Source organism: Dromiciops gliroides, chromosome 6, assembly GCF_019393635.1.
Source record: "Dromiciops gliroides isolate mDroGli1 chromosome 6, mDroGli1.pri, whole genome shotgun sequence".
NCBI classification, from domain to species: Eukaryota; Metazoa; Chordata; class Mammalia; order Microbiotheria; family Microbiotheriidae; genus Dromiciops; species Dromiciops gliroides.
Window position 1 is genome coordinate 24,679,868 of NC_057866.1, and position 26,995 is coordinate 24,706,862.

The 26,995-nt window shown below is 46.1% G+C and overlaps 1 protein-coding gene across 3 annotated transcripts; it reads right to left on the reverse strand.

Annotated features, from left to right (window-relative positions):
- Nucleotides 1-908: 908 nt before the first annotated feature.
- Nucleotides 909-11,001, reverse strand: SLC35C1 (solute carrier family 35 member C1). 3 transcript variants are annotated; one of them, XM_043973187.1, is made up of 3 exons: nt 10,480-11,001; nt 8,240-8,766; nt 909-1,674 (listed from the first exon to the last, which is right to left on the reverse strand). In XM_043973187.1, exons 2-3 carry the CDS (start codon nt 8,733-8,735, stop codon nt 1,115-1,117), a joined length of 1,056 nt encoding a protein of 351 aa, XP_043829122.1. In that variant the 5' UTR covers nt 8,736-8,766; nt 10,480-11,001; the 3' UTR covers nt 909-1,114. The 3 variants fall into 3 exon arrangements, with proteins under 3 accessions (XP_043829122.1, XP_043829121.1, XP_043829120.1); XM_043973186.1 differs by having other exon boundaries at nt 10,197-11,001; XM_043973185.1 differs by lacking the exon at nt 10,480-11,001 and adding an exon at nt 10,033-10,104.
- Nucleotides 11,002-26,995: the final 15,994 nt, after the last annotated feature.

The following is a 26,995-nucleotide window of genomic DNA, read 5'->3' on the forward strand; positions in this document are numbered from 1 at the left end:
CTCCCTTACCAAATCCCAGTCTAGAAAACAAGTGAGCAATAGACCAAGGTCAGAGGTTTCTCAAGCAGGTACCTGCCCACAGGTCACGGTGACTGCAAGTCCCAGCTAACCCGTCACCTTAGAGACAGATCATCGGGAGCTGTGGCTGGGAGCAGATACGGGCAGCTGCAGGACGGCCAAGGGGCTAATACTTGCCAAGGGCTGAGGAGTGAGTTTGACCTTCCCCACATCAAGGCCAGGGGCTGAGACCAAGGATGGTTCTGCAGGGGAATGGCCTCCCTGTCCTTACCTAGCCAGACTTCTCAATCACTCACGCATCAATGGGCAGGTGGTCCACTGTTCTCCATTTGGGCCAAGGACAGAGACAGCAAATTTAGCACCAGCTTTCGGGGGCTTTGGAGAATGGGGATGTGAGGGAGGGACGAGGGCTCTGTTTATGGGCACATCCACATCTGCCTCCCACTCCTGACTCGAGGTTCCCAGGGACCAGTGGGGACATTTACAATAGTTGCTGACAGCCTCTAGGCACAACATCCTCCATGGGAGAAGAGAGCAGGATGGAGGGCCCATCCCTCTGGCTTGGGGTTCCTAAGATAACCCCCTTCTCTGCTTACTCCTCTCAAAGAAGACCCCTCCTCCAGGGTCTACAAACACCCCAGAGGCAGGGGAGGGGGGCAGATGTTCACGTGGCAATCTTTGGCTACTCCTTACAAAGAGACTGATGCCTCTTTTCAGGCAGCGGTGAGAGAAATTCTCAGAAGACTCGACACATCGGCCAAGTGGCCTCTCACCATTCCCGAATCTCAGTTTCTTCACCTGTAAAATGGTACAATAACATGTGCCCAACTGCACAAGGCCGTTGTGAGGAAAGAACTCTGTAAACCATAAAACACTAGAGAAATGGGTCTGCTGACACAAGAGCTCCGGACCAGCCTCCGGATTCCTTCATTGTGGCAGCCACTCTCTCTGGGTGCCCCACGTAAAGATCTTGCCCCCACAGACCACATCTGTCCGCCTTCATATGCTCTGCTGTCCCCCCCACCCCCAGAGAGTTCCTTCCTGCCCTCTGACCCCCCAGCCTCATCCCAAGCTGTCTGACCAGGGCAGGGAGGGCTCACACGCCCATCTCGCCCTTCTCGCTCTCTTTAGGGATCAGTTCCTCCTGGGCTTTCTTCATCTCTAGCCCTTTCACCCACGTGTAGGCCGAGGAGCCACCCAGCACCATCATGTTGCTTGTCCACCACAGGAAGCTTTTGGTCTCCTCAAAGTAGAGGACTGCCAGGACCGTCTGGGCACAGGCCTTGGCCGTGCCTGACACATTGTGGGTCAGGGGGCTGGTGAACTTGATCTGCAGGCCTGTCACGTAGCCGATGGCGAAGCCGAAGAGCCCACCCAGGGTCATCATGCCCCAGAAGTGGGCGCTGCCCAGCTTGTCGAAGACGGCCAGGGTCTGCAGCTCCCCAAAGAGTAGCAGCAGGGGAAGGAAGAGGATGCAGGCGTTGACGTTGTTATAGAAGGTCAGCCGCCAAATGCTGCCGTCCACTGCCGGCAGCACCTTCTTGGTGTAGATGGCATTGAGGGAGACACAGAGGCTGGCCAGCACCCCAAACAGGGTGCCCACCCACGACAGGGTGCCTTCTTCTCCCTCCTGGTCCACACCAAGCCAGAAGCCACCTACAGACAGAACAGAGAGAGGGAGGATGGGGGCGAGGAAACACACGTTAGACCAGGGAGCAGAGAAAGTCACAGGAACATCATCCCCTCTGGGAGTAGAGAAGGAAGAGTCTGGAAGACAAGAGTTCAAATCCTGCTGCAGCTGCATACTAGTTGTGTGACCCTGCCTCTACATGACTCAGTTTCCTCATCTGTGAAATAAAAGTATTGAAACAGATGGTCTTGAAGGTGATTTCCCAATCCAAATCCTACAAATGTATTACAAAAGGCCAACCGCTCCCCTGCTTTTACAGATGAGGAAACAAGAAGGGTGACATGCCCAAGTTCATGCAAGCATTTATTTAGCACCGACTGTGTGCCAGGCACTGGAGATACAAAAAAAAAAATTGGAAATAATGTCTATTGGTGGAGAGGACATGACCATAACTAACCCAATCCTGCAGTGACAGGATCCCTCCTCATTTAGAATGACTGTTATGATTTATCACCAACAGATTTAATAATAATAATAATGATGATGATCACAGTTAGCATTTATATAATAGAGCTTTAAGGTTTGCAAAGCACTTTGTTATTCCCATATTACAGATGGGGAAACTGAGGTCAGAAAAGCCATGTGACTTGCCCAGGATCTCCCTGCATCCAGGCCCAGCACTCTGCACTATGGTGCCCCCTAGTGGTCCTTTCTGTTAATACCAACAGAAGTAAGAGTATATAGCAAGTTGCATTTTTTTTTTTTGGGGGGGTGAGGCAATTGGGGTTAAGTGACTTGTCCAGGTTCACACAGCTCATAAGTGTCAAGTGTCTGGGGCTGGATTTGAACTCAGGTCCTCCTGAATCCAGGGCCAGTGCTCTATCCACTGCGCCACCTAGCCACCCCATTAATGCACTTTTAAAGTGCAAGTTGTGGGGCAGCTAGGTGGTGCAGTGGATAGAGCACCAGCCCTGGAGTCAGGAGGACCTGAGTTCAAACCTGGCCTCAGACACTTGACACTTACTAGCTGTGTGACCCTGGGCAAGTCACTTAACCCCAATTGCCTCACTGAAAAACAAAAACAAAAACAAAGTGCATTAATGCTTACAAAGCTACTTTCCTCACAATGACTGTGAGATGGGTATTATTACCCGTTTTAATTTATTTTAAATAAATGATATGTAATATATTTAATGTTTAGAAAGTTTATATTTTATTATCATTGATATTTATCCATTTAACATTATTTTAATATCAATTATATATTAATATTTAATAATGTAATTATTATTATTACTTTATTAGGTACAGCACTCAATATTTTATTTATGATTATCTCATCACCCCTTATTGTTGTTGTTGTTTGTTCAATGACATCATGAGGGTGAAGTCTTGATTTAAGTGAGGCAGGGCTGTGCAAAGTCATTGGTCTCCTCCCTGTTGAGGAAACTGGGTCCCAGAGAAATGGACTGCCTTAAAGATGTATGCCACTCCATCTCCCTTCTCCAGGTCTTTGCATAGGCTGAATCCTCCAGGTCTGCAAGGCACTCCTTTCTTACTTCTACCTCTTAGAATGCCCATCTTCCTATGGCCTCAAATGCCTCCTCCTACATGAAGCCTTTTATGATTCCCCCAGATGTTTTTTTTTTTTTTTTAGGCAATGGGGGTTAAGTGACTTGCCCACGGTCACACAGCTAATAAGTGTCAAGTGTCTGAGGCTGGATTTGAACTCAGGTACTCCTGAGTCCAGGGCTGGTGCTTTATCCACTGCGCCATCTAGCTGCCCCCCAGATGGGTTTTTTAATGTGTTCTGTAAATAGATACAGGACGTCTCTGCCAATTCCATGGGGTGGGGGTGGGGGCTGGGGTTGAGGATGGGCCCTTAGACAGAAAGCTGCATCTTGGCACAATCTATACAAATACTTCCATGCTAACCTCCCAGGCAGCTAGCATTTATTTTTTATTTTATGTATTTATTTTTTTCCAAGACAATGAGGGTTAAGTGATTTGCCAAAGGTCACACAGCCAGTTAAGTGTCAAGTGTCTGAGGCCGGATCCGAACTCAGGTACTTCTGAATCCAGGGCCAGTGCTTTATCCATTGTGCCAACTAGCTGCCCACAGCTAGCATTTATTAAGCACCTCCTATATGCAGGTCACTGGGCTCAAGGCTAGGCAGACAAAGAAAAGCAAAAACCGTCTCTTTCCCCAAGGAGTTCACAATCTAACGGAAGAGGCAATAGGCAAATAATCATGTCGGCATGATATATGTCTGTGTGTATATGCACACACACAGAGACACATGTGCATATCTACACACACACACACACACACACACACAAGTTGAGTTGTGTTTGACTCTTTGTGACCCCACGAACTTGTCCATTGGGATTTTCTTGGCAAAGATGCCAGAGTGGTTTGCCATTTTCTTCTCCAATGTATTTTCATTTTTTTTTTAGATGAGGAACTGAGGCAAATAGGGGTTAAGTGACTTGCCCAGGGTCATACAGATAGTGTCTGAGGCCAGATTTGAACTCTGATTTTCATGACTCTATATGCTGGTGTTCTATCCATTGCACCACCCAGCTGTATGTGTATGAGTGCACACATGCCATAAAATAAAGCAGAGATAAACAGAGCAATGACTCTACAGAGTGTAGCATCAGAGGTTTCAGACAAAGGGGCCTCAGAAACCATCTAATCCAAGCCCCTCCTTTTATGTAGGAAAGTGAAACCCAAGGAGAGGAAATTACTTATTCAAGGTCACATATATAGTGGAGGTAGGATTGGAACCCAAGTCTTTTGACTCCAGTGTTTCTCCTTCCATACCAGAGAGTCCCTAAATACTCCAAGTGCTTTTCCAGTTCTGTACTTTGTTCTGACTTTTCAAATTCCATCCATTATTTTTTTTTTTTTTGCGGGGCAATGGGGGTTAAGTGACTTGCCCACGGTCACACAGCTAGTAAGTGTCAAGTGTCTGAGGCCGGATTTGAACTCAGGTACTCCTGAATCCAGGGCCGGTGCTTTATCCACTGTGCCATCTAGCTGTCCCCTAAATTCCATCCATTTTTAAGTGGTTAGACCTGAGAAATCTAAATGGGTCACTAGGAGGTGCCACAGTGCATAGAATGCTGGGCCTGGAGTCAATAAGACCTCAGATACTCACTCACTAGTTGTGTGACCCTAGGAAAGTCACTTAACTCCTATTTGTTTCAGTCCCCTCATCTATAAAATGGGAATACTGACACCTACCACACAGGGTTGTTGTAAGGATAAAATGAGGTAATATTTGTAAAGTGCTTTGCAAACCTTTAAGTATTACATAAATGCTAGTTATTATAATTATTACTTGAAGATCATTTAATCCCTCCCAAGCTTAGATCCATTCTTCAAAGCTAAGCTCAAATCCCACCTATCAGATCTGGGGGAACCTTAGAACATAGATGTCAATGCTAGAAGGGACCTTCGAAAATAAATGTCAGAGCTGGGAGGAATCTTAGAACATGTCAGAGCTGGGGGGGAACCTTAGAACAGGGAATGTCAGAGCTAGGGGGGACCTTAGAATAGGGAATGTCAGAGCTGGGGGGGAACCTTAGGACAGGGGATGTCAGAGCTGGGAGGAATCTTAGAACATGTCAGAGCTAGGGGGGAACCTTAGAACAGGGAATGTCAGAGCTAGGGGGGACCTTAGAACAGGGAATGTCAGAGCTGGGAGGGACCTAGCAACAGAGCAGCAGAGGCTTCACCAGACAGACCAAGGGGTCCATGCCACACACAAAAAGGGTCTCGTATCAAACATATAGTTTGACGTTTAAATCTCTTCACAATTTGGCCCGTTCCTACTTTTCCAAGCTTCTCACACATTACTCCTCTCTATGAATCCAACCTCTTTGACATTCTGTATACACTCCACCTCCCACCTCCATGCCTATGCCCTGGCTGTCCCCTATCCCTGGCATGCCATTCTCTCCCATTTTCACCTCTGGTAATCCAAGAATCTTTCAAGATTCAGCTCCAGTGCTGTCTTCTACACAAAGCCTGCCAGGCTGTTAGCACCTTCCCTCCATAAATGACCCAGTGTGCACTGCATATCCATCATCACATCCATACTAATATAATAATATGACTAATGGCCATGTATCACTTCAGAGTCCACAACATTATTTTTTCTCCCCACTGGGATGTAAGTCCCTTGAGGGCAGGCCCCCCTTGAGTTGTTCAGCACAGACTGCCTGATGGGTCACCAGGTCTGCTGTTTGTCTGGCACCCAGTGGCTTGTACAAGAGCAGATCAGGCACAGGAGGCCTTGGTTGGGGTACAGGTTGGACTGGTTGGCCTTCGAGGCCTCTAACATCTTGTGACTGCACGATTCACGCAGCTGAAGGCAAAATTACTCTTTTTCTTCACTGCCAAATCACACAGAAGACCACATTGTGCCTGGGGACATGGGGGGTAAGATCGCAGAGTGGTCACTGGTCACTAGATGAGGGAACTGAAGCCCAGAGAGGTGAGAAATGCCTTCAAGGCCCCATAGGCTGGGATCTGGAGCACAGGCCTCCAATCCTGAACCCGGCACTCATTCCATAATGCCTCCAAGTAATTTTTTATTGCTCTGGACAAACTACTGCCCCGCTCTGCCGTCTTCATCTTAGACATGCAGAGCTGATCCTGAAAACCTGTGACTTGCCCACACCAAGCTGGTAGAAGTTGGATTGCCCCTGCCCCAAGGGGTTTACATTGTATTGGAGGTCCCCCTCCCCTGGCCAGTTGTCCTCAAAAACAAGGGTACCCTTTATTTTTGTCTGGTGCTGTCCTTGGAGGTCTGTCTTTTTCGGTTTCCTGGAGGAAATCCCTACTCTAACAACAACAGTCTTTCTTTTTCTTTCTTTTTTTTTGGCGGGGTAATGAGGGTTAAGTGACTTGCCCAGGGTCACACAGCTAGTAAGTGTCAAGTGTCTGAGGCCGGATTTGAACTCAAGTACTCCTGACTCCAGGGCCAGTGCTCTATCCACTGCGCCACCTAGCTGCCCCCCAGTTATCATCATTTCTGAAAGTGCAGGTTGTCAGGATAATCTAGGTCACCCAATCCACCTGACTTCAAGGACCCAGCATCTCCTAGGGGCTCCAGTGCTTGGGGGTGGAGTCGGGGAGACTCGGATTGAAACCCCACTTCGGATGGTGACTAGCTGGGTAGCTCTGGGCAAGACTTTGTCAGCCTCAGTTTCCTCATCTGTAAAATGGGGATAATAATTGACCCCAACTTCCAGGGTTGTTGGGAGACATTGTTTGTAAAGTGGCTGGCAGACAGCGGGTGCTTAATAAATGCTCATTCCCTTTCTTGCCACTTGACTCTGCTTCACGATGACCTAACCCTACTATCATGCAGCATTACCTACAGGGAGGATAGGGTGGGTCCTATCCAAAGCCTGGGTGATATCCAGGTACATCCCATCCACGACACTCCCCTAACCTGGTGGAACAACCTTGTCAAAAAGGAAGATGAGGTTAGCAGGGCACCACCTGCTTTTGATGAAGCCAGCTTGGCTCCCAGTGACTTGTCCTCACAGGCGCCAGCATGCTGGATTGGCATCCAGTCCCACCTCTGACACTTCCTGGCAGTGGTCACGGAGAAGTCAATCACAGCATCTCAGAGCTGGAAGGGACACCCCCTACCCCCAAGCCCATTTAGTCCCCTCAGTGAAGACCTTCAGTGACAGAGAGCTCACTCCTCACAGTGATGGAGGTTATGAGGGACAAGCAAAGAAGCCATTAGAATAAATGGAAAGGGCCTCCAAGGTAGTGCATTCCACTCTGGGATGGCTCTAATTTTTTTTTTTTGGCAGGGCAATGAGGGTTAAGTGACTTGCCCAGGTTCACACAGCTAGTAAGTGTCAAGTGTCCGAGGTCAAATTTGAACTCAGGTCCTCCTAAATCCAGGGCAGGTGCTTTATCTACTGCGCCACCTAGCTGCCCTGATGACTCTAATTTTTAGGAAGTTCTTGCCAACCCCAAGACTCAATCTGCCTCTTTACTACTTAACCCACAGTTCCTAAGCCTCCCCTCTGGGGCCAAGCAGAAAAAGTCTAATCCATATTTTCCAGGTAGGCTCTTCCCAGGCTTGTTTGAATGTATTTTCTCCTAAGTCTCCTCTTCTCCAGACTCAACACACCCTTTAACTGATCATCACAGGGCCTGGTCTCTAGGCTTCTCACCATCACAGATGTCCTGCAGTTCATCAAGGACTTTACTAAAAACTACAGAGCCCAGGACTGAGCAAAATGCTCCAGGTGTGATCTGTCCAGGTCAGAGTACATGGGGACTGGCCAGCTAGGTGGCGCAGTGGATAAAGCACCGGCCCTGGATTCAGGAGGACCTGAGTTCAAATACGACCTCAGACACTTGACACTAGCTGTGTGATCCTGGGCAAGTCACTTAACCTTCATTGCCCCAGAAAACAAAACAAAACAAAACAAAAACAGAGTACATTAGACCATCACCTCCTCCTTGCTGGGCACTCCTTTTCTCTTAATATGTTACTTAAGCTCAGCCCCATCGTTGGGGGGGTGGACGTGGGGGGGGTGGACGGCACTCACCAATGATGATGCCACAGGTAAGCAGGGCATAGAAGGAGGTGGTTTGCTTGAGCAGCAGGTAGGAAAGTAAGACGTTGAAGACGGTGGTGAGTGAGCGGCCCACATTGTAGAAGGCCACTCCAACGTACTTGAGACAGAGGTTGTTGAAGGTGATCATGCTAATGAATACCACGGACAGGGGCAGGATGCTCCGGGAGACCTTCATGTCCATCCGCACAGAGGGGAAGTCCACGGTGCCCGGCCAGCAGGTGGCCAGCAGGCTGAGGGCCTTGCAGAGCAGGACAGTCACCAGGCACTGGTAGAAGGTGACAAAGAGGGGCGCATCCAGGCGGAGGGAGGGACTGTCCAGCAGGTATTTGTTCAGGAAGACCATGGAGATGGAGATGACCCAGTAAAGAGTCACCACCAGGGCGATCTGCATCGCCCTCAGCAAAAATGGCTTCTCATGGTCCGGCTCTCCCTCGGATGGTGCCTCCAAGGCCCCTGTGAGCGCCATCCTCAGGATCCTGGAACGCTTCAGAGGGGTCCTGTTCATGGTAAAGCAATTGGGAGGTGGAGGGAGAGAGCGGAGTGTTAGTGTCACTGCCAGAGCCTGGGAAGGCCCGTTAGGGGGCTGAAGCTAGGCTGGAAGAGGTAGGTGAAAGGGGCCGACGATGGGACTCCGATGCAAAGAAAGAATGGCACAATACAGTATTAGAACTGGAGTGTCGGAGGCACCAGAACGGAAACCACAGAATACTGGAGCAAGAAGGGATTTTGGCACATCAAACTGAAGTTCTCTTTAGACACTGAATGTTAATGAACAAAGAATGTTAACCGCTAATGAAGACCTTCCGGCCAGAACATAAAACAGAGACTCGGAGCATGGAATGTTACAGCTAGAACTCAGAATGTTAGTGAGGGGAAGAAGCCAAACGAACAGAACGTTCGGCGCTCCAAGAAACACCACTTGCAGCTGCAACCATGGAACGTTCGGAGATGCAATAAACAGAACGTTGGGAGCTGTAAGAAACACTAGCAGCTACAACGAATGGAACGTTGGGAGCTGTAAGAAACACTAGCAGCTACAACGAATGGAACGTTGGGAGCTGTAAGAAACAACGCTCGGAGCTGCAACAAAGGAAATGGAACGTTGGAACAGGAAGGGATCTGCCACCGAAGACCCTTAACCCTAGAACGTTAGGACCCAGACGGGGCCCTTAGAGATCGTCGTTTTCCAGCCCCCTCATTGTACGGGGGGTGGGGTGGGTGGGGTGGGGTAGAGGGAGGCTGAGGCCCAGCGAGGGCCAGGGACTTGCCCAAGGTCACACAGCGGGTCGGTGGCTAGGTTAGACGGGGAGAGGGTGAGGGTCCAGATGTCTGACTGCTAGGAGATCCAGGGCTGGTTTAGGATAGGGAGGGTGAGGATGCAGGGCAGCACTGGCCGGCTCGGCGTCCCCCTCGAGCCCCCAGCTCGGCCCAGACTGTAAGTCCCGGACATACTTCCTGCTCGCCCCTCCCCCTCCCGCTCCCGCCTTAAAGGGCTAGCGCACTAGTGTTTCTTAAAGAGACCCGCGCGAAAGCAACCTGCTTCGTGTACTCCCACTTTCTGTTTTTCATTCGCCTGGAGCGCCGGAGTTAGAACTCCCCTCACCCCTTCCCTATCTCCCCCAGATGAGTTCAGGCGGGGCCCTTGCTTTCAGTCCGCGACCCTTCTCTCCACCCAGAGTTGGGGGGGGGAGGGGGAGGAGGCGGGGGTAAGGAGGGAGTTGGGGGGCGAAAGGAAGGTACGCAAGGATCAGGATCCTCCATACCCAGAGCTCGCCGGCATCCGCGTCCTCTTTCTCTCGCTTCCTCCTTCCAGCTGCGTCCCAAGTCCCCTCCCCTCCCCTCCCTTTGCCAGGCTGCCCCTCCCGCCCCTGTACTCCTCCAGAGCCCCTCTAGCCAGGTCCGCTGCAGCCCCAAGGTTCTCACCTACCTGACCTGGGTGTCAGCCGGTAGTGCCCCGAGCGGAGCTACACCTGCCGCTACCCCGCCCTGGGGGCTGTGCCAAGAGAAGGTCGCTTCCTGCTCCGGGGCTGGGGAGAGCCCGCCGGGCCGACTACGAGGCAATGCATCCTCCACTCCTCCCCCCGCACATACCTTGCCCCACCCCTGTCCCCCCAGCCCCGACGTTCAGCCTGGGGCACTAGGGGGCAGCCCCAACACCGCCCCTTGCCCTGCGCATCGCGGGGGCAAAATCTAGGGGGTCAGGGGCCCACCTTCCTCCCAGCCTAGATCGGGCCCAGGTCTAGGATTCGGAGCTGACGGGGCTCGATCCTTTTTCAGCATTCGGGCGCCGCAGGACTCGGCAGTCCCCTGTCCTTGGTCTGCTTTGAAGGGCCCAGGACGCCTTCAGCAGGGACAGGGCCCTTAAGGCAGCTGTGGGGAATAGATGTGCGCATTAGGTTTTGTACTGTCCCCTCCCCCATCTCCCACGGAGGGACTCCGGCCTTGGGATTCGGGATAGAAAGAAACAATATGACCTCACAGCTTTATGCGCTTTTAAGGTTAAAGCAAGATCCAATTATTCCAATTCTTTGAGATAGATAAAGCCCTACTTTACAGAAGAATCTAAGACACAGGGAGTGACTTCCTTACGTCACCACAGGGGAGTGGTCGAATTTGAACCCAGGTCTTACCACTGCCGCTTTTCTTAGTCTACTCTCTTGCTTGAGAAGCAGGCCTTCCCACCTGTCCCGAAATCACAGGGTCAACAAGGCTTTTAGTTGAGACAGAATTAAGGCCTGACGTGGAAGGGGTGGTGGTGGAGTGGGGCGGGGCGGGAAATCTTCTACCTATTTCAAAATATCTCCCACCAGCCTTGGAATTCTGGAGGAAGTGAAGTGCTGCTCCTAGCACAGGGGTTTCTAACCTGGGCTGTGAACGGGGATCGGAAAAAAAATTTTTCCATCTTTATTTTTACTAGCCTTGAACCGAAATTTAGTAGTTTCTTCTATTTATTGAATACATTTAAAACCATTATTCTGAAAAGCGGTCCAGGGGCTTCACCCAACTGCCAAAGGGGTCTAGTGATACAAAGGAGGCTAAGAATCTTAATCTGCCTTATTTAGAAAGTCTATCAGGCATTCCTTAAGCATTTATTCAGTGTGCCAGGTTCTGGGGGTACAAAGAATGACAGAAACAGGTCCTGCTTGTGAGGAGCTGATGGAGGAAACAATAGTCAAACAAACACCAGCATACAAGAGATAGGATAGGGGCGCGGCTAGGTGGTGCAGTGGATGAGGCACGGGTCCTGGATTCAGGAGGACCTGAGTTCAAATCCGACCTCAGACACTTAATACTTACTAGCTGTGTGACCCTGGGCAAGTAACTTAACTCTGCGGTTAGTCTCCTCATCTGGAAAATGAGTTGGAGGAGGAAATGGCAAACCAGCCCCAAATGGAGTCACAGTTGGGCAGTGACCACACAACAAAGAGAAACCTCAGGGTAGAGATGAAGAGGGAGAGGGCCCCAGGATGGGGAGACAGCTATTGAAAATGTCTGGATTTCTGATCCAACCATTCTGGAGAGCAATTTGGAATTATGCCCAAAGGGCGATAAAGCTGTGCATACCCTTTGACCCAGCAATTCCACTTTTAGGTCTTTTTCCCAAAGAAATCATGGAAGGGGGAAAGGGACCCACATGTACAAAAATATTTATAGCTGCTCTTTACGTGGTAGCAAGGAATTGGAAGTTGAGGGGGTGCCCATCAATTGGGGAATGGCTGGACAAGTTGTGGTATATGAATACAATGGAATACTATTGTGCTGTAAGAAACGACGAGCAGGAGGAGTTCAGAGAAACCTGGAGGGTCTTGAGTTGATGATGAGTGAGATGAGCAGAACCAGAAGAACATTGTACACAGTATCATCAACATTGAGTGTTGACCTACTGTGATGGACTATATTCTTCTCACCAATGCAATGGTACAGAAGAGTTCAAGGGAACTCATGATAGAAGAGGATCTCCAAATCCAAGAAAAAAAAAAAAGAACTGTGGAGTATAGATGCTGAATGAACCATACTATTTCTTTTGTTTTGGGTGCTGTTGTTTTTTTTTTTCTATTTTGAGGTTTTGCATCACTGCTCTGATTTTTTCTCTTGTAACAGGATTAATGCAGAAATAGGATTAATGTTATTATGTGTGTATATATATATTTGTATATGTAGATAGATAGATAGATAGATAGATTGATAGCAAGATAGATAGATGATAGATAGATAGATAGATAGATAGATAGATAGATAGATAGATAGATAGATAGATAGATAGATAGATAGATAGATAGATATAACCTATATCGGATTACCTGCTGTCTAGGGGAGGGGGAAGGGAGGGGAGGGAGGGAGAAAAATCTGAAATTGTAAAGCTCGTATAAACAAAAGTTGAGAACTATCTTTACATGTAACGGAAAAAATAAAATACCTTATACATAAAAAAAATAAAATAAAAAAAATATTCATCACTAAAAAAAAAAAGAAAATGTCTGGATTTGAAGGGGGGTGGTAGTGTTTTGGCCTGTGTTACTGAATTATACCTTACCTATAGGGGTGGAGGGAGTCAGATTGAAGAATCTGGAAAGGCAGGCCTGCCCAGGTTGTAAAGGGCCTTAAAAACCAACCGGAGAATTCAATATTCCATTCTGGGGGCAATGTAGGCATAGCCGAAGTTTACTGAATGTAGGGGGTGGCATGATACCGTCAGGCTGCATTTCAGAAAAAGGCTTTTGATAGCTAAGTTAAGGGGGGATTGCAGTGGAAGAGACTCGAGGCAAGGGGACCAAGCCAGCTCAAGGGCTGGGTGACTGAGGTTTTTAGAGGAGAGAAGGGGGTATGGTCAAGAGATGTTATATGGGGAGAGTGAATAGGACCGACTGGATGTGGGGGTGAGAGAGAGTGAGGAGTCGAGGAAATATGTCTGGATCATTTGGGTAATTTGGACCTTTGTTGGTAGGTTAGCCAAAATGAGCCTTATTGACACCTTGGATCTGGAAGGAGGAGTATTCTGTGAGTCTCTAAGGAGATAATGGAGAAAAGTGCTGGGTCATCAGAAGCCCTCTCCGGGAACCTGCTATCTTAATAGGATTGAGGAATTCCTGCCTTGGACTGCAGGCTGGTCTGACCTCTCCCCTTTTTTTTTTTTGATCCCTGGGGAAACAGAAGATCAGATTTGCCCAGGGTCATATAGCTAGTAAGGGAGGGAAGCCCAGCAGTGATCACTCACCAGATCCTCTGGGCCACAGCAAAGCAGGCCTCAGGCATTTCACCGGGCTAAAAGAAGGTCAGCTGTTAGGAAAAGGAATGGCAAGAAGAACTGACATTACTGTTTGTAAATTACATGTTATGTCAGAGCCAGAAGACCCTTAGAACATCCAGTGTCAGAACTGGAAAGGACCTTAGGCAATGTAACAGTACTATCCACCAATCATTCATCAGTTTTATTAAGCTCCTACTATGTGCAAAGCATTGTGCTAAGCACTGGGGACACAGGTTAAAAAGAAATGAAGTCTTTGTCTTCATAAAGTTTCATTCTTCTACTGATAATACCAACATCCATTTAGTGGTTTAAGGTTTACAAAGCATATATATGTACTGTGAGAGAGAGAGAGAGAGAGAGAGAGAGAGAGAGAGAGAGAGAGAGAGAGAGAGAAGAGAGAAAGAGAAAAGAGGAGGGAGAGAGAAAAAGAGAAAAGAGGAGGGAGAAAGAGAAAAGAGGGGAGAGAGAGAAAGGAGGGAGAGAGAAAAGAGGAGGGAGAGAGAGAGAGAAGAGAGAAAGAGAAAAGAGGAGGGAGAGAGAAAAAGAGAAAAGAGGAGGGAGAAAGAGAGAAAAGAGGGGAGAGAGAGAAAGGAGGGAGAGAGAAAAGAGGAGGGAGAAAGAGAGAGAGAGAGAGAGAGAGAGAGAGAGAGAGAGAGAATGAGCAGGTGAGCTGTGAGGGACCTTAGAGTTGTAACGATTGGAATGATGCCCCCTGCTGGAGAGTTACTGTAGGAAAGCTCCACCATGAGGAGAAGGTGTCTGAGGGCAAGCCATGTGTTTTCCTTGGCGTCAGGAAGTGACATTTCCTCCTGGGTCCTGTCTGTAAAAGAGGAGAGGCTGGCTCTCTGGCTCTCTTTCTGGAGGACCTGGGGGTGGGGTGGTGGGGGGGAGCTGGAGACATTGGCTCCCTGAGATAGACAGCTGAATCTAGGCCTCTTTCTCTCTCTTCACCAAATTCTTATTCTCCTTAATAAATGCTTAAAAGTCTAAACTCTTGCTAAAGGTTATAATTGTTTCATCAAGGAAACATACCATTTCTTGAGGAAACATTGCAAGATGGCTGACCACGAAGAGGAAAGCTGAACCTTAGTCTTCTGATCTTTCGGTTGGGTAAGAAATTTCCCCTACCTTCTCCCTTTAACTGCTAAGTACTGGTGTACTGGCTGTGTTTTCCTTTAAATTTTTTTGAATGGACCTTTTAAACTCCCTAATTACCCTATTTTTGATTTTAGTCTGTTTAACCAGACAAATGGGAGATAAGATCGTGTTAATGCTTTGTTTTTGTGGATTTTCTATTTTTCTTTTTATTTTTGTTAAAAGAGCCAGCAACTTACTCACACAAGGAAATATCTCTCTCTCTCCCAACCATGCTTTTTCAGAGAAACCTGAAGAGATTCCCGCAGCTTTTCCCAGTTCTAACACTAATTGTTGCTCTAATTTTGCATTCCTGGAGGCAGACCCACCCTCTAGAAGCTTTTAATCCCCTAGCGCCTGGAGGCAAAGTGGGGGAAGAGGAATCCAGGCCTGAGTTCAAAATCAAGTCTGATTCAAATTGCTCTGGTCCCTCCCCTCCTCTCCAGACCCCACCCTCTACTCCTCCCATGGCCAAGCCCATAGCTTCCCCTGCCTGGGAAGTCCAGAGATCTGATGCACATGCTCAACTTTCTCTAACTACATTTGCAGCTTCAGGCTCAGCCCTTCCCCAGCCTGGCTGTGCTTCTGAGACAACCTTAGAAAACCCTTTAAATTCCAGATATACTCGTTTTGTTCATAATTTTGCTAACCTGCTTTTGTCTTTAATTAGTAATCTTATAAAGCGTTTGTATGGTGAAAAGACTGACAGACAATATAGAGGGGTTAAAGAAGAAAAACTTAAGCTGAATAAGAATGACAATCATCAACATAGTTCAAGACTCTGCTTCTTTTGCCATGGAAGGGTATATATTTTACAGAAATGTGGAAGTAAGCAGCAAGGTATTGATATGAGTATTGGGATTTTAGATATTGGAATCAAAAGTGTTCTAACTTTACTCAGAGTATTAATGTCAGTTCAGAGGTTACATAGGATTTCTATGTTATCACATATACATTTTGAAATTAATGGTATGGGTTTATTTTCATAGAGATTTTCATGATTTTGAGATTGTGTTTTATACTTAGTTTTTAAAACAAGGAGAATATTTGTAAAAGCTTTTTATAATTATGTGATCAAGTTTATATTTTATAATACTCTTATTAAGTTCATATTCATTTAGATTTCCCTAGTTTGAATTTCATTGTCTTTTATTATTCCACGTGTATTTTCTTCTATTCATTCATCTATCTAATTTTGAAACATGGTTTTGATTTCATAATACAATGTTAATTCTAGGAGTATTGTGCTCCCATATTCTGAGTTGTTTGTTTTTGTTATTTTTTCTCGACTGATTATTTGATCAAACTCTTTAAAGCATTTCCCTGGCAAATTGGTTGCCATGGCAAGTGTAAATTGATTCTAGAAGTATTATTTTTGATAAGCATATTCAAAAAAAAAAAAAAAGAGGGGAACATTTATAAAAGTTTTCTTTTTTCAAAAAAAAGTTTTCATTGAAATTGTGTTGTGCTTTAACTTGTATTTAAATATGTTTTGATTTTTCACAAAAGTAATTGTATACTTAGTAAAAAAAATTGTTGCATAATTATATGTTATATTCTGAGTCAAGATGTATTCACATTTTTTGCAATCATTTATTATCCTCTATTTTTAAATCCATATGAGACTTGGATTATGGGAATTTATCATTTAAGACATTAATTGCCTTTATTCTGAGTTATCAGATGCCAGTTGGCCAAGATGCCATCCAATCACAAGAGGAATACATGCAAGAGCAGACACTGAACTGTCACATGAGGGGAGACATGCATGAAGTCAAGGTATGGCCGAGGGAACGGCTTTTGACAAATGTTGAGGTTGGATTCTCTTGGTTTAATATTTTATTCTATTTTCCCCCACAATATTGTACAGATGGCTGGAAGTATTCATCCCACCCATCTCATTTCTACACCTAGCTTCTATGCTCCCTCCTATATGCCTGATGCCATGGACATCTCAATCCCATGCATCTGATTAAGTCTGACTCAGTTTCCTCCAGTATGTTTGGTGGCATGGACATGTATTCCATCCACCTATTTTAAGCCTGGCATACTGCATGGGCAGTACATATTGCTCAAGTGTGGGAATGCTCATATCCCATCATTTCTCTGTTCTTTTATGGTAACCCCCATAATTATCTCAGGTGTCATGATAAATACAGTGTTGAATTTGGCCTTGACACCTGTTACCAATTATATTAGATTTTCTAATTTCTCATAATGGCATGAGGATAATTAGGCAGATGATGCAAAAAGTGATGAAACAAAGATAAAAATTATTTTTAAAAATTAATATCACAGCAATTGTCTTCTCAATTACTCTCCATAAGGGGGGACTATAGTAATATTATAATTTTAAAGAATATTTCAATTTTTGTTTTATTGTATGTTTCATGTGTTAACAACTAAGATTCTGTATTCCCTTAGACATGTTTTTGAGAACTTTCATTGATTTGATTATTGACAAAGCTATTTTTAAAGTTGTATTAAGCTCAATTTTGTAGGAAATTTTCCTGGCTGATTACCAGCATCCACACATCAACCCCTGAAAAGACTTCCATTCCATGACTACACCTAGAGGACATCTGAGTGTAACGATTGGAATAACGCCACCTGCTGGAGACTTACTGTAGAAGAGTTCCACCCATGAAGTGAAGGTCTTTGAGGGCAAGACCAGGAGTCTTTTCTTTGGCGTCAGGAAGTGATGCGGGCTGGTGGGAGGAGGAAGGAAGAGACTGGCGCTCGCTCTCATGCTCTTTCCTCTGGACTCTGGTGGAGAGCGGAGCTAGAAACGTGCTCTCCCTTTAATAGATAGATGAATGTAGGCCTTTCTCTCTCTTTACCAAATTCGTATTCTCCTTAATAAATGCTTAAAAGCCTAACTCTTGCTAAAGCTTATAATTTATTGTTGACCACTCATTAGATATTTTAGATAGTTTAGCTAGAATTTTAGCCCTTAACATAATTTATTGGCAACCAATCATTAGATTTTTAGACAGACTAGCTAGAATTTTAGCCCCATACAGAGTACAGAAAGGAGGGTAGGGAGTATATCAGTGAAGGGGTTATACTATTTTCTTGTAACAGGGCCTGGAATTTCCATTGCTGAAGCCATTTCATTCTTTTTTTCCCCATTCATTGATTTAAAAACTATTTATTAAGAGAGAGGGAGGGGGGAAGCTAGGTGGCACAGTGGATAGAGCACCGGCCCTGGAGTCAGGAGGACCTGAGTTCAAATCTGGCCTCAGACACTTAACACTTACTAGCTGTGTGACCCTGGGCAAGTCACTTAACCCCAATTGCCTCACTTAAAAAAAAGAAGAAAAAAAAAAGAGAGAGGGAGGAAAAGGAGAGAACCTTTATGACCTCAGTCCTTGGAAATTGTCCAGTGATCTGACCTCCTAGCCTAGAACCAGCTCTGAGGAAGGACTTAGACATCTGGAGAGCAGGGAGGCCAGAGAAGTAAGTAGTCCCACCCAGGGACTACACCCTACTTACCTGCTCAGCTTTTTCTCCCTGCCCCAGCTTCCTGGGGTGGAGGGAACATTACTGAGGGTGGAACATCAGGAAATAAATAATATGGTGGAAAGTGGACTTACAGAGGTGTTTGTGAAGGGCCGGGGCGGGAGGCCAGCCTAGCTTTGTCCCTGTTGGGAGGATAAGGCCTCTGGGATTTTGGTTAAGCTGGGCAGTGCACCAGATGGGGAGAGGGCTGGCTGTCCTTCTTGGGTCAGTGTCCATAGCATAAGGGCATGGTTGGCACTGTGCTGGGTATTGTAGAATCTGCAAGAGAGAAGTATGTGTGTGTGCGCGTGTTGGGAGGTGCTGGTGGGGCTCCCTGCACAATGGAAGTGAAGAGCCTGGGCCCCTCATCTTGTCTCTTCAGCTCATAGGATTCCCACCACTAGACAGCTGTGTCATCTTAGGGAAGCCCCTAAATCAATGACCCATCAGTCAGTCAGTCACTCCGTATGTATTTTGCCAGACATTTATTAAGCACCTACTATGTGCCAGGCACCAAGCTAAGTTCGGAGGAGACAAACAATAACAGTAGTAATAACTCACATGCCATATAGGGTGTTTTAAGGTGGGCAAAGCCCTCTATAAACATTGTCTAGTTTTCCCCTCCCAACAAGCCTAGGTGGTAGACTGGGAGAACAAACACCTACTATGTGCCACACACTGTGCTAAATGATTTATGCATATCCTCTCATTTGATCCTCACAAGAGCTCTGGGAGGTAAAGGTTATAAATACCCCCACTTTACAGATGAGGCCACAAAGGCAGATTGAGGTTAAGGGACATGTCCAAAGTCACAGTGCTAGTAAGTGTGAGGCTAGATTTGAACTCAGGTCTTCCTGACTCTAGGTCGAACACTCCATCCATTACGGGCTCTTAACTTTGTTTAGATAGTTAAGACCCAATTTCCACTTGTCATGGGGAAAATAGTGTAAGGGGTTTGGGAAGGGGATAGGGGTCCTTAGGAATTCCTCTTTAAAGAATTACACCCTCTTGCACACAAAAGCAGTTAGAATAAGATGGTAGTTTATTTCGGGGCAAAGGAAGGGAGGGGAAGGGAAACCATGAAAGAAGTCCTTGGACTGACTTCTCATGGGGAGAAAGGCACAGAGAGTGGCTCTGAGATACCAATCTCCTCAAGCAGGACTGATGAGGGTGACCATCTGACCGGAAAGTTCCTTTAGTGAGGGAGGACCATCGCCCACTGGTGTTGGCAGGAGGACTTGGGTGAGGGGTGGCTGCAGATCTCAAGCCATCTCCTCAGGACACAAAGGAAGAAGGCACATCCAAATTTATTTCCCCAGGGTTGAGGGAGACTAGAATGAAGGGTGGAGGTCCCGAAGCAAGCTCTGTCCAATCAGTTCCACTTATCTCTTTAGGTGTGTCTGTCCTTTGGATTAGTTTCTCCAGGAGAAGGTTCTTTAATGTGCCCCCAGAGAACTTCTGGGGTGCCCTGGGCCCATGACATTCCCATAACACAGTCTTCTGGAGCTTAAGGGTCAAAAAGGCAGGGGATAATGAGGACCCCTCCTGCTTTGGCAAAGCCCCAAACCACAAGGAACTTCTTTCTACCCCGCCCCCTCCCCACCAGATTCTGGCAGAAATGGGGTTAATTTTGTGAGAAGGGTTATCTTAATGGAGTCTTTATTTAAAAATGTAAAAAACCCCTTATCTCAAGGCGGATGCAAAAGCTGGTAGGCTGGATTTGGTCCTGGCTAAACCCAGCTCTAAACTAAAAATACTTAGGTAGAGATTAAAGATACATTAAAGAAAAGGACTCTGTCTGACTGGAGCGTCTCACTGTACTGTTAATTTTTTTTTTCTTTGACACTGTGACCTTAAGAAGTGAGGGCTTCTGGGGCAGCTAGGTAGCACAGTGGATAAAGCACCGGCCCTGGATTCAGGAGGCCCTGAGTTCAAATTTGACTTCAGACCCTTGACACTTACTAGATGTGTGACTGAGCAAGTCACTTAACCCCAATTGCCTCACAAAAAAAAAAAAAGAAGCGAGGGCTTCTTGGTGGAGGTGGCCTTGGAGTTGGGTCTTGAAGGTAGGATTTCAACAGGAGGAGATGAAGAAGAGGCAGAAGGGGGTAGTTGGGGGAGTAAAGGGGATTGGAAAACACAAGGCATATTTTTTTGTGAGAAAATGGGTAGTTGTCTCCTCTCAATGGGGATATAACAGTCAGTCATACTCCTCCAGACCTGTTTGTAGGACAAAGGTCTCAGATCCCCTCCTCCCCCTCAGGTTAACAAAATCACATGGTTCAAGGAGCCCTGGTCTCAATAAGGTCCACTCCAGAGTTGTGTCCATATAAGAAAGTATAAGGTCTACTCCTGAGTTATGCCCATACAAGGAAGAGGGGTGGGAATACTTCGTTCTGATTAGCTAGTTTTTGCGTGTAGATTGTAACCCTTGAGTAATGGGACCAGTGATGAAAAAGGGGAGGGCCCATTTGCATTAGGGACTAGGGTATAAAACAGGGCCTGTGAGCCCCCTTTCTTTGTACCCACTAGCTGCCCACTAGGGTGCCTCCTCATGAGAAGGAAATAAAGAGCCTTTGTCACTTCCCTGTTGAGTTCCCGAGAATTATTGAGAAGAGGATGGTTTTTTCCTTCGCATTTTGTAGACCAGCTAATAGACTTGTGTTGTAGGCTGTCAGGTGTCACAGTGCACCTGGAGTCAGCAAGATCTGAGTTCAAATCCAGCCCAAGACACTCACTAGCTGAGTGACCCTGGGCAAGTCACTTAACCTTTCTCAGCCTCCTATGTTTCCTTATCCATAGAAGGGGGATTTATAATAGCCCCTTCCTCCCGGGGTGTTGTACAGATTAAATGAGGTAATATTTATAAATTGCTCACGTTCTACACCCCTGAAAGCACTATAGAAATGCAAGCTTTTATTCCTTGCGATTGTTCAGCTCTTGTTCCATATTAATCATCAGTCATTTATTAGAACTCCATGTGCTAATGAGATGAACCTGCCAATTAATTCTGTACTCTCTTGTAACAAAATCTCCTCTGTTGTCTCTGTCATTTTGGTCTTTAATTTTCATTTAAAACATTGGCTTGGTACGATGGGTCAGGCTCTGGCATCAGTCAGAGGATGTGAGTTCTAAACTCCCCTTGGGTACTTATGACCTGTGTGAGCTGGGGCAAGTCATTCATCCTCTCTGAGCCTTGATTTCCTTATCTGTAAAATGAGGGGGCTCCAAACCAACCAGTGTCTTGTGGGCAGTTCCCATCTTCCCGATGGTTGCTTGCCTATGGCCTCCCCCCATTAGCTAACACCATTTACCACCAATTTGTTGATTCCTGTTATCCACACTGCCTGGCATATAGCAGACATTTAATAAATGTTAATTGACGCATCATCAGATGCCTTTAGTCCTCTCAACAGGGTGCTGCTGTTGGGTATGCCTACACCACCTGTAGCAGGAGTTTGTAACTTGGGGTCACTGAACTTGTTTCTTTTTTAAATATATAATTCTATTTCTGGATTTTTATTTATTTATTTATTTTTGCAGGGCAATGAGGGTTAAGTGACTTGCTCTGGGTCACACAGCTAGTGAGTGTCAAGTGTCTGAGGCCGGATCCGAACTCAGGTCCTCCTGAATCCAGGGCTGGTGCTTTATCCACTGCACTACCTAGTTGCCCCTATAATTCTATTTTAATAGGCATTTGTGGTTGGTCAGTTGTGTCTGATTCTTGAGGACCTCATGAACCACACCACTTTTCATGGGGTTTTCTTGGCAAAGATCCCAGAGGGGTTCCTCATTTCCTTCCTAAGTGTGTTAAGGCAATAAATGCTCGCCCAGGGTCACCCAGTTAGTGAGTGTCTGAGGCTGGATTTGAGCTCAGGAAGGAAGAAATGAAGCAAAGAATAAAGGAAGTAAGCATTTATTAGTAACTATGAATAAGTTTATCAATAAAGAGCTTGCTACGTGCTAAGCACTGTCCACATGGTCTGGGTTTCCGTCAGGAAGAGCAGGTCACCCATAGGACAAGATGAGCTGAGGAGAAATAGCTTCTCATCTGCCTCCTCTTCAGAGCCCACTGCTGGGGACTGAGGCCAAGGGATGGAGAGGGGCTTCCCTGCCCTCCCCCGCCCCAGCAGCTGTGGGACTGGGAGAACACATAGGCCTCTTCTGTGCATTTCTTTCCCTGAGCTCAGAAATCCTGAGACGAGTCTTTCTACATTCTTCTCCTACCTCAAGAACTTGAGGGTTTGGAATTTATGAAGTCCGACCGAGACTGCCTGGGGGGATGTGATTCTGGTCTCTCTCCCCCACACTTTTGGGTGGAGAGGACTGGCCTTTGCCACCCCCAAGAGAATTCTGTAGCCCCGGGCTAAAGCTCCAACCACACCCTGTGATTTGCCTCTACTGTGAAGGTTCTCACAACTGTGAAAGATCTGTTCTGCACTCTTACAAAGGGTTTCCTGTTTTGAGAATTTGTTAGTGCATCCTTGCTGTAGTTTGGTCTTCCTTCTTGAAGAAGACTGTGATGCAGGGTGATATCATGACTTGCCGTGAATTGGATTTAAAGTGAGGGAGGGCTGTTCAAGGTCCAACCTCACTCTCTCCTCCAGAGCCATCTGGGTCCAGTAGCAATGATGTATATCTTGCATATGTGAGAAAATGGGTAGTTGTCTCCTCTCAAAGGGGATATAACAGTTAGTCATACTCCTCCTGACCTGTTTGTAGTACAAAGTCTCAGATCCCCTCCTCCCCCTCAGGTTAACAAAAATACATGGTTCAAGGAGCCCTAGTCTCAATAAGGTCTGCTCCAGAGTTGTGTCCATATAAGGAAGAATAAGGTCCACTCCTGAGTTATGCCCATATAAGGAAGAGGGATGGGAATCCTGCGTTCTGATTAGCTAGTTTTTTTGCGTAGATTGTAACCCTTGAGTAATCAGACCAATAATGAAAAAGGGGACGGTCCATTCTTGTTAGGGACTAGTGTATAAAACAGGGCTTGCTAGCCCCCTTTCTTGGCACCCACTAGCTGCATACTAGGGTGCCTCCTTCTCATGAGAAGAAAATAAAAGAGCCTTTGTCACTTCCCTGTTGGTTTCTTGAGAACTATAGAGAATAGAATTATTTTTCTCTCAGATTGCATATACATATATATACACACATACACTGCATATATACTGTAGATGGTCCCAGATGTTTAAGGCAATTGGGGTTAAGTGACTTGCCCAGGGTCACACAGCTAGTAAATGTCTGATGTCAGATTATCAACTCAGGTTCTTCTGACTCCAGGGATAGTGGTCTATCTACTGTGCCACCTAGTACACCCTAGTACATCCTTATGAGTTGTTTGTATGTTAAGTCTTTCTTTTGGGGAAAAAATAAATAGCTGTCCCATGCCTATCATCACTATTATATACTGAATGGCCAGATAGATGGAGCATTTATCTGTTAAGGGCCTACTATGTGCCAGGCACTATGTCAGCACTGGGCTTATAAATTTGAGCAAGACAGTTTCTGCTTCCAAGGGGCTTACATTCTAATGAAAGAAGACAATGCAATAAAGAGGAGCTGGAGAGTCCAGGGTTCCAGAGGGGAGTCTAAGGCTTGTTTATAGATTGACTCATATTTGTTTCCACTCTTCTTAGGCCTCTCGGATCCCTTCCCCCTTTTAGGTGTGAGAAGCATTGTGGTGTATTGGAAAGATCATGGGACTTTGGAGTCAGAGGACCTAGGTCAGAATGTTTCCTGACCGTACCCAGGTGTGACCCTGGGCAAGTCATTTTTCCTTTGTGAGGCCTCAGTTTCCTTCTATGTAAGATGAGGGAGTTGGACTTGATGACCTCTAACTACAGGCCGCCCCCCCCCCCTAATCGTTTGAAACTGGTGTGTGGGTCAGACTTTCAGTGGAGGAAGGGACCTTTCTCACCTATGAACCAGATAAGATTGGCGACGGCCAACACACCAGCAGAGGGCAGCAACGGCCCATAGCCCAGGGCAGCCTTCTTAACTTGACACCTGGGGAGGAAATTGAGTTGTGGACCACCTGATGTCCGAGCCAGGGCTGCTCATAGGCCTTGCTCCCTTTTCCTTGGTTCATTCCAGGAGGGGCCAACGCTGGGTCTTATTTGTTCGCTGCCCCTTCCCCTCCTTTACTGCAGAATTATAGGGTTTTATTGGAAAGGACTTTAAGAATTTAGAACAGAGAAGGTCAAAGCAGGGAGGGACCTTCGACCAGGGACTGTCAGAGCTGGAGGGGATCTTAGGACACAATGTCAGAGTGAGAAGGACCCTTAGAACTTAGGATGGTGGAGCTGGAGAGGCCTTAGAGATGACCTCTTCAAATTAAAGGAAAGTGAAGCCTAGTGTGAGGAGAGGTGGGCTGCAAGGAAGCCTGATAAGGCAACGTCAGCCAAGAAAAAGCTTGATGGGGGAAATGCTCCTAATAGGAAGGGCAGTGAGGAGGCTGGGAACAGCCTTCTGGGTATTCCCTGGGGTGGAATTGGGTATAAAGTCCTGTGGTTTTTAATCTGGGTCAAGCAGAACCAGACATTGGTGGGAGGGAGCCGGGAGCCGGACCTCGGGCCCTGTGCTGAGTCATCCTGGCTAGCTGATGTTCAAATGCCCCCAGCAGAGGTAAAGGGGCTCCGTTGGCCATCTCTGCAGGCCTTGTTTTGGCAGGGTAACTCAGGATGCTTACCTCCCTTGTACCGGCCTCCTTTAGAAGCGGGGAGGCTGCTGAGCTTCTTACAGGTCCCGAAGAAGGGAAGAGACTTGTCTAACATCATACCTCAAGTTAGAAGAATCAGCACAACCTAGGTTTCCTGTCTTCTAGTGATTTAAAAATTTCTGTTGATCTTTTGTTTTCACATTGCCTTCATTTCTGAATTTATTTCTTCTCCTTCTACTTACTGAGTGATCCCTCTCAAAAAAAGTTCTCTTTTTTAATTTCCACTTATACTTCCCAATGATGCTCCTCCTCCAAATTGTCATGGATTAATTTATCAGTTTCTGTGTTGTATTCTCCCAGTATAATACAAACCCTTTCAGCCCAGAGACTATTTTTTGTTTGGTTTTTGTATCCCTGGGGGACTTGCACAAATGCCTCGAATATAATAGGTGCTTAATAAATGCTTGTTGGATTGCATGAGGGCCTTTTCTAGATTGTCATCCTTCTTGATCTCTCTGCAACCTTCTATATAGGCAGTCACTCTCTCCTGTCACTCTCCTCTAGCTTTTTGTTTGTTTGTTTGTTTTTGTTTTTGTTTTTGTGGAGCAATGGGGGTTAAGTGACTTGCCCAGGGTCACACAACTAGTGTCAAGTGTCTGAGGCTGGATTTGAACTCAGGTCCCCCTGAATCCAGGGCTGGTGCTCTATCCACTGCGCCACCTAGCTGCCCCCTCCTCTAGCTTTTCAGGAGGGACCCTTTCCTTTCACTCTTCTCCTACCTGAGGATACAGATTCATCACAAATAAATAATTCAATTCAGTACATGTTTGTTAAGTAGCTACTTATGTGCAAGGCATTGTTGCAAACATTTCTAAGTCACAGTGTTAGAGGAAGAAAAACCAAAGTCTCTAAGTCAAAGAAAATAGGTTCATTGAAGGGCAGTTAGGTGGTGCAGTGGATAAAGCACCAGCCCTGCATTCTGGAGGACCTGAGTTCAAATTCAACCTCAGACACTTGACACTTATTAGCTGTGTGACCCTGGGCAAGTCACTTAACCCTAATTACAACACACACACACACACACACTAAAAATTATTATACTAAGGGGCAGCTAGGTGGCCCAGTGGATAAAGCACCAGCCCTGCATTCTGGAGTACCTGGGTTTGGATCCGGCCCCAGACACTTAACACTTACTAGCTGTGTGACCCTGGGCAAGTCACTTGACCCCAATTGCCTCACTAAAAAAAAATTATTATACTATCTTGCTTGGTGATTTCAGCAGCTCCTAAGAGTTCAAGGATCATGTCTATGCTGATGATTCCTATCTCTGTCTGTCTGTCCATCCATCCATCCATCTCTATATATCTTTATATCTAATCCTAGCTTCTTTCCTGAGCTGGTCAAATATCTTCAGCCGCCTCTTAGGAATCTCAAACTGGACATCCTGGAGGCATTTCAAACTCAACACGTGCAAAACAGAACTTACTATCTTTTCTCCCGAAACTGCTCCTCTTCCTAATGTTCCTATCATAGGTGAAGGTACCACAATCCTTCCAGTCCCCCAGCTTTGCAACCTTGGTGTCATCCTTGACCCTTCACTTGTACTTTCCCCAAATATCCAGTCAGTTCTCAAGTCATGTTGTTTCTACTATTATGGGAGAGACATCTCCTTTCTGAGTTCATGCAGTAAGTTTCTGCTGCCTAAATCGGTCTATCACAATGAAGAAATTATACAGGCAAAAAACCTGGGTTTTATTATGCTTAAGCATAGGTTCATATCTCAGACCAAAAACCAAAACCCAAAAACCTGAATGAAGATTAGGATTCTCATAAGGCCTCTTACAGACAAAATTACAGCAGAGTTATAGAGAAATAATTCTTTTATATGTTGCAGTTCTATGTTCCTCTTAGGCTATAAAAGGTAAAGAAAAGATTCATAATCCCATGCTTCTTTCAATGTCATACAAATTAAACTTGCTTGAGGAAAATAATAATCTCATATGTTTCCTAATGAAACCAATTTAGTTAAACAGACTCCATAGGTAAACTAAGTCAAATTATGTATTAAACGACATTTAGAGGGTCACAAAATTGAGGGGGAAGATTTCTGGGTTATTAAAATAACCAAGAAAATTGGTGTCAGGAAAATCTTTCCCTACACAGTTAAGCCAGAAGAGTTAAC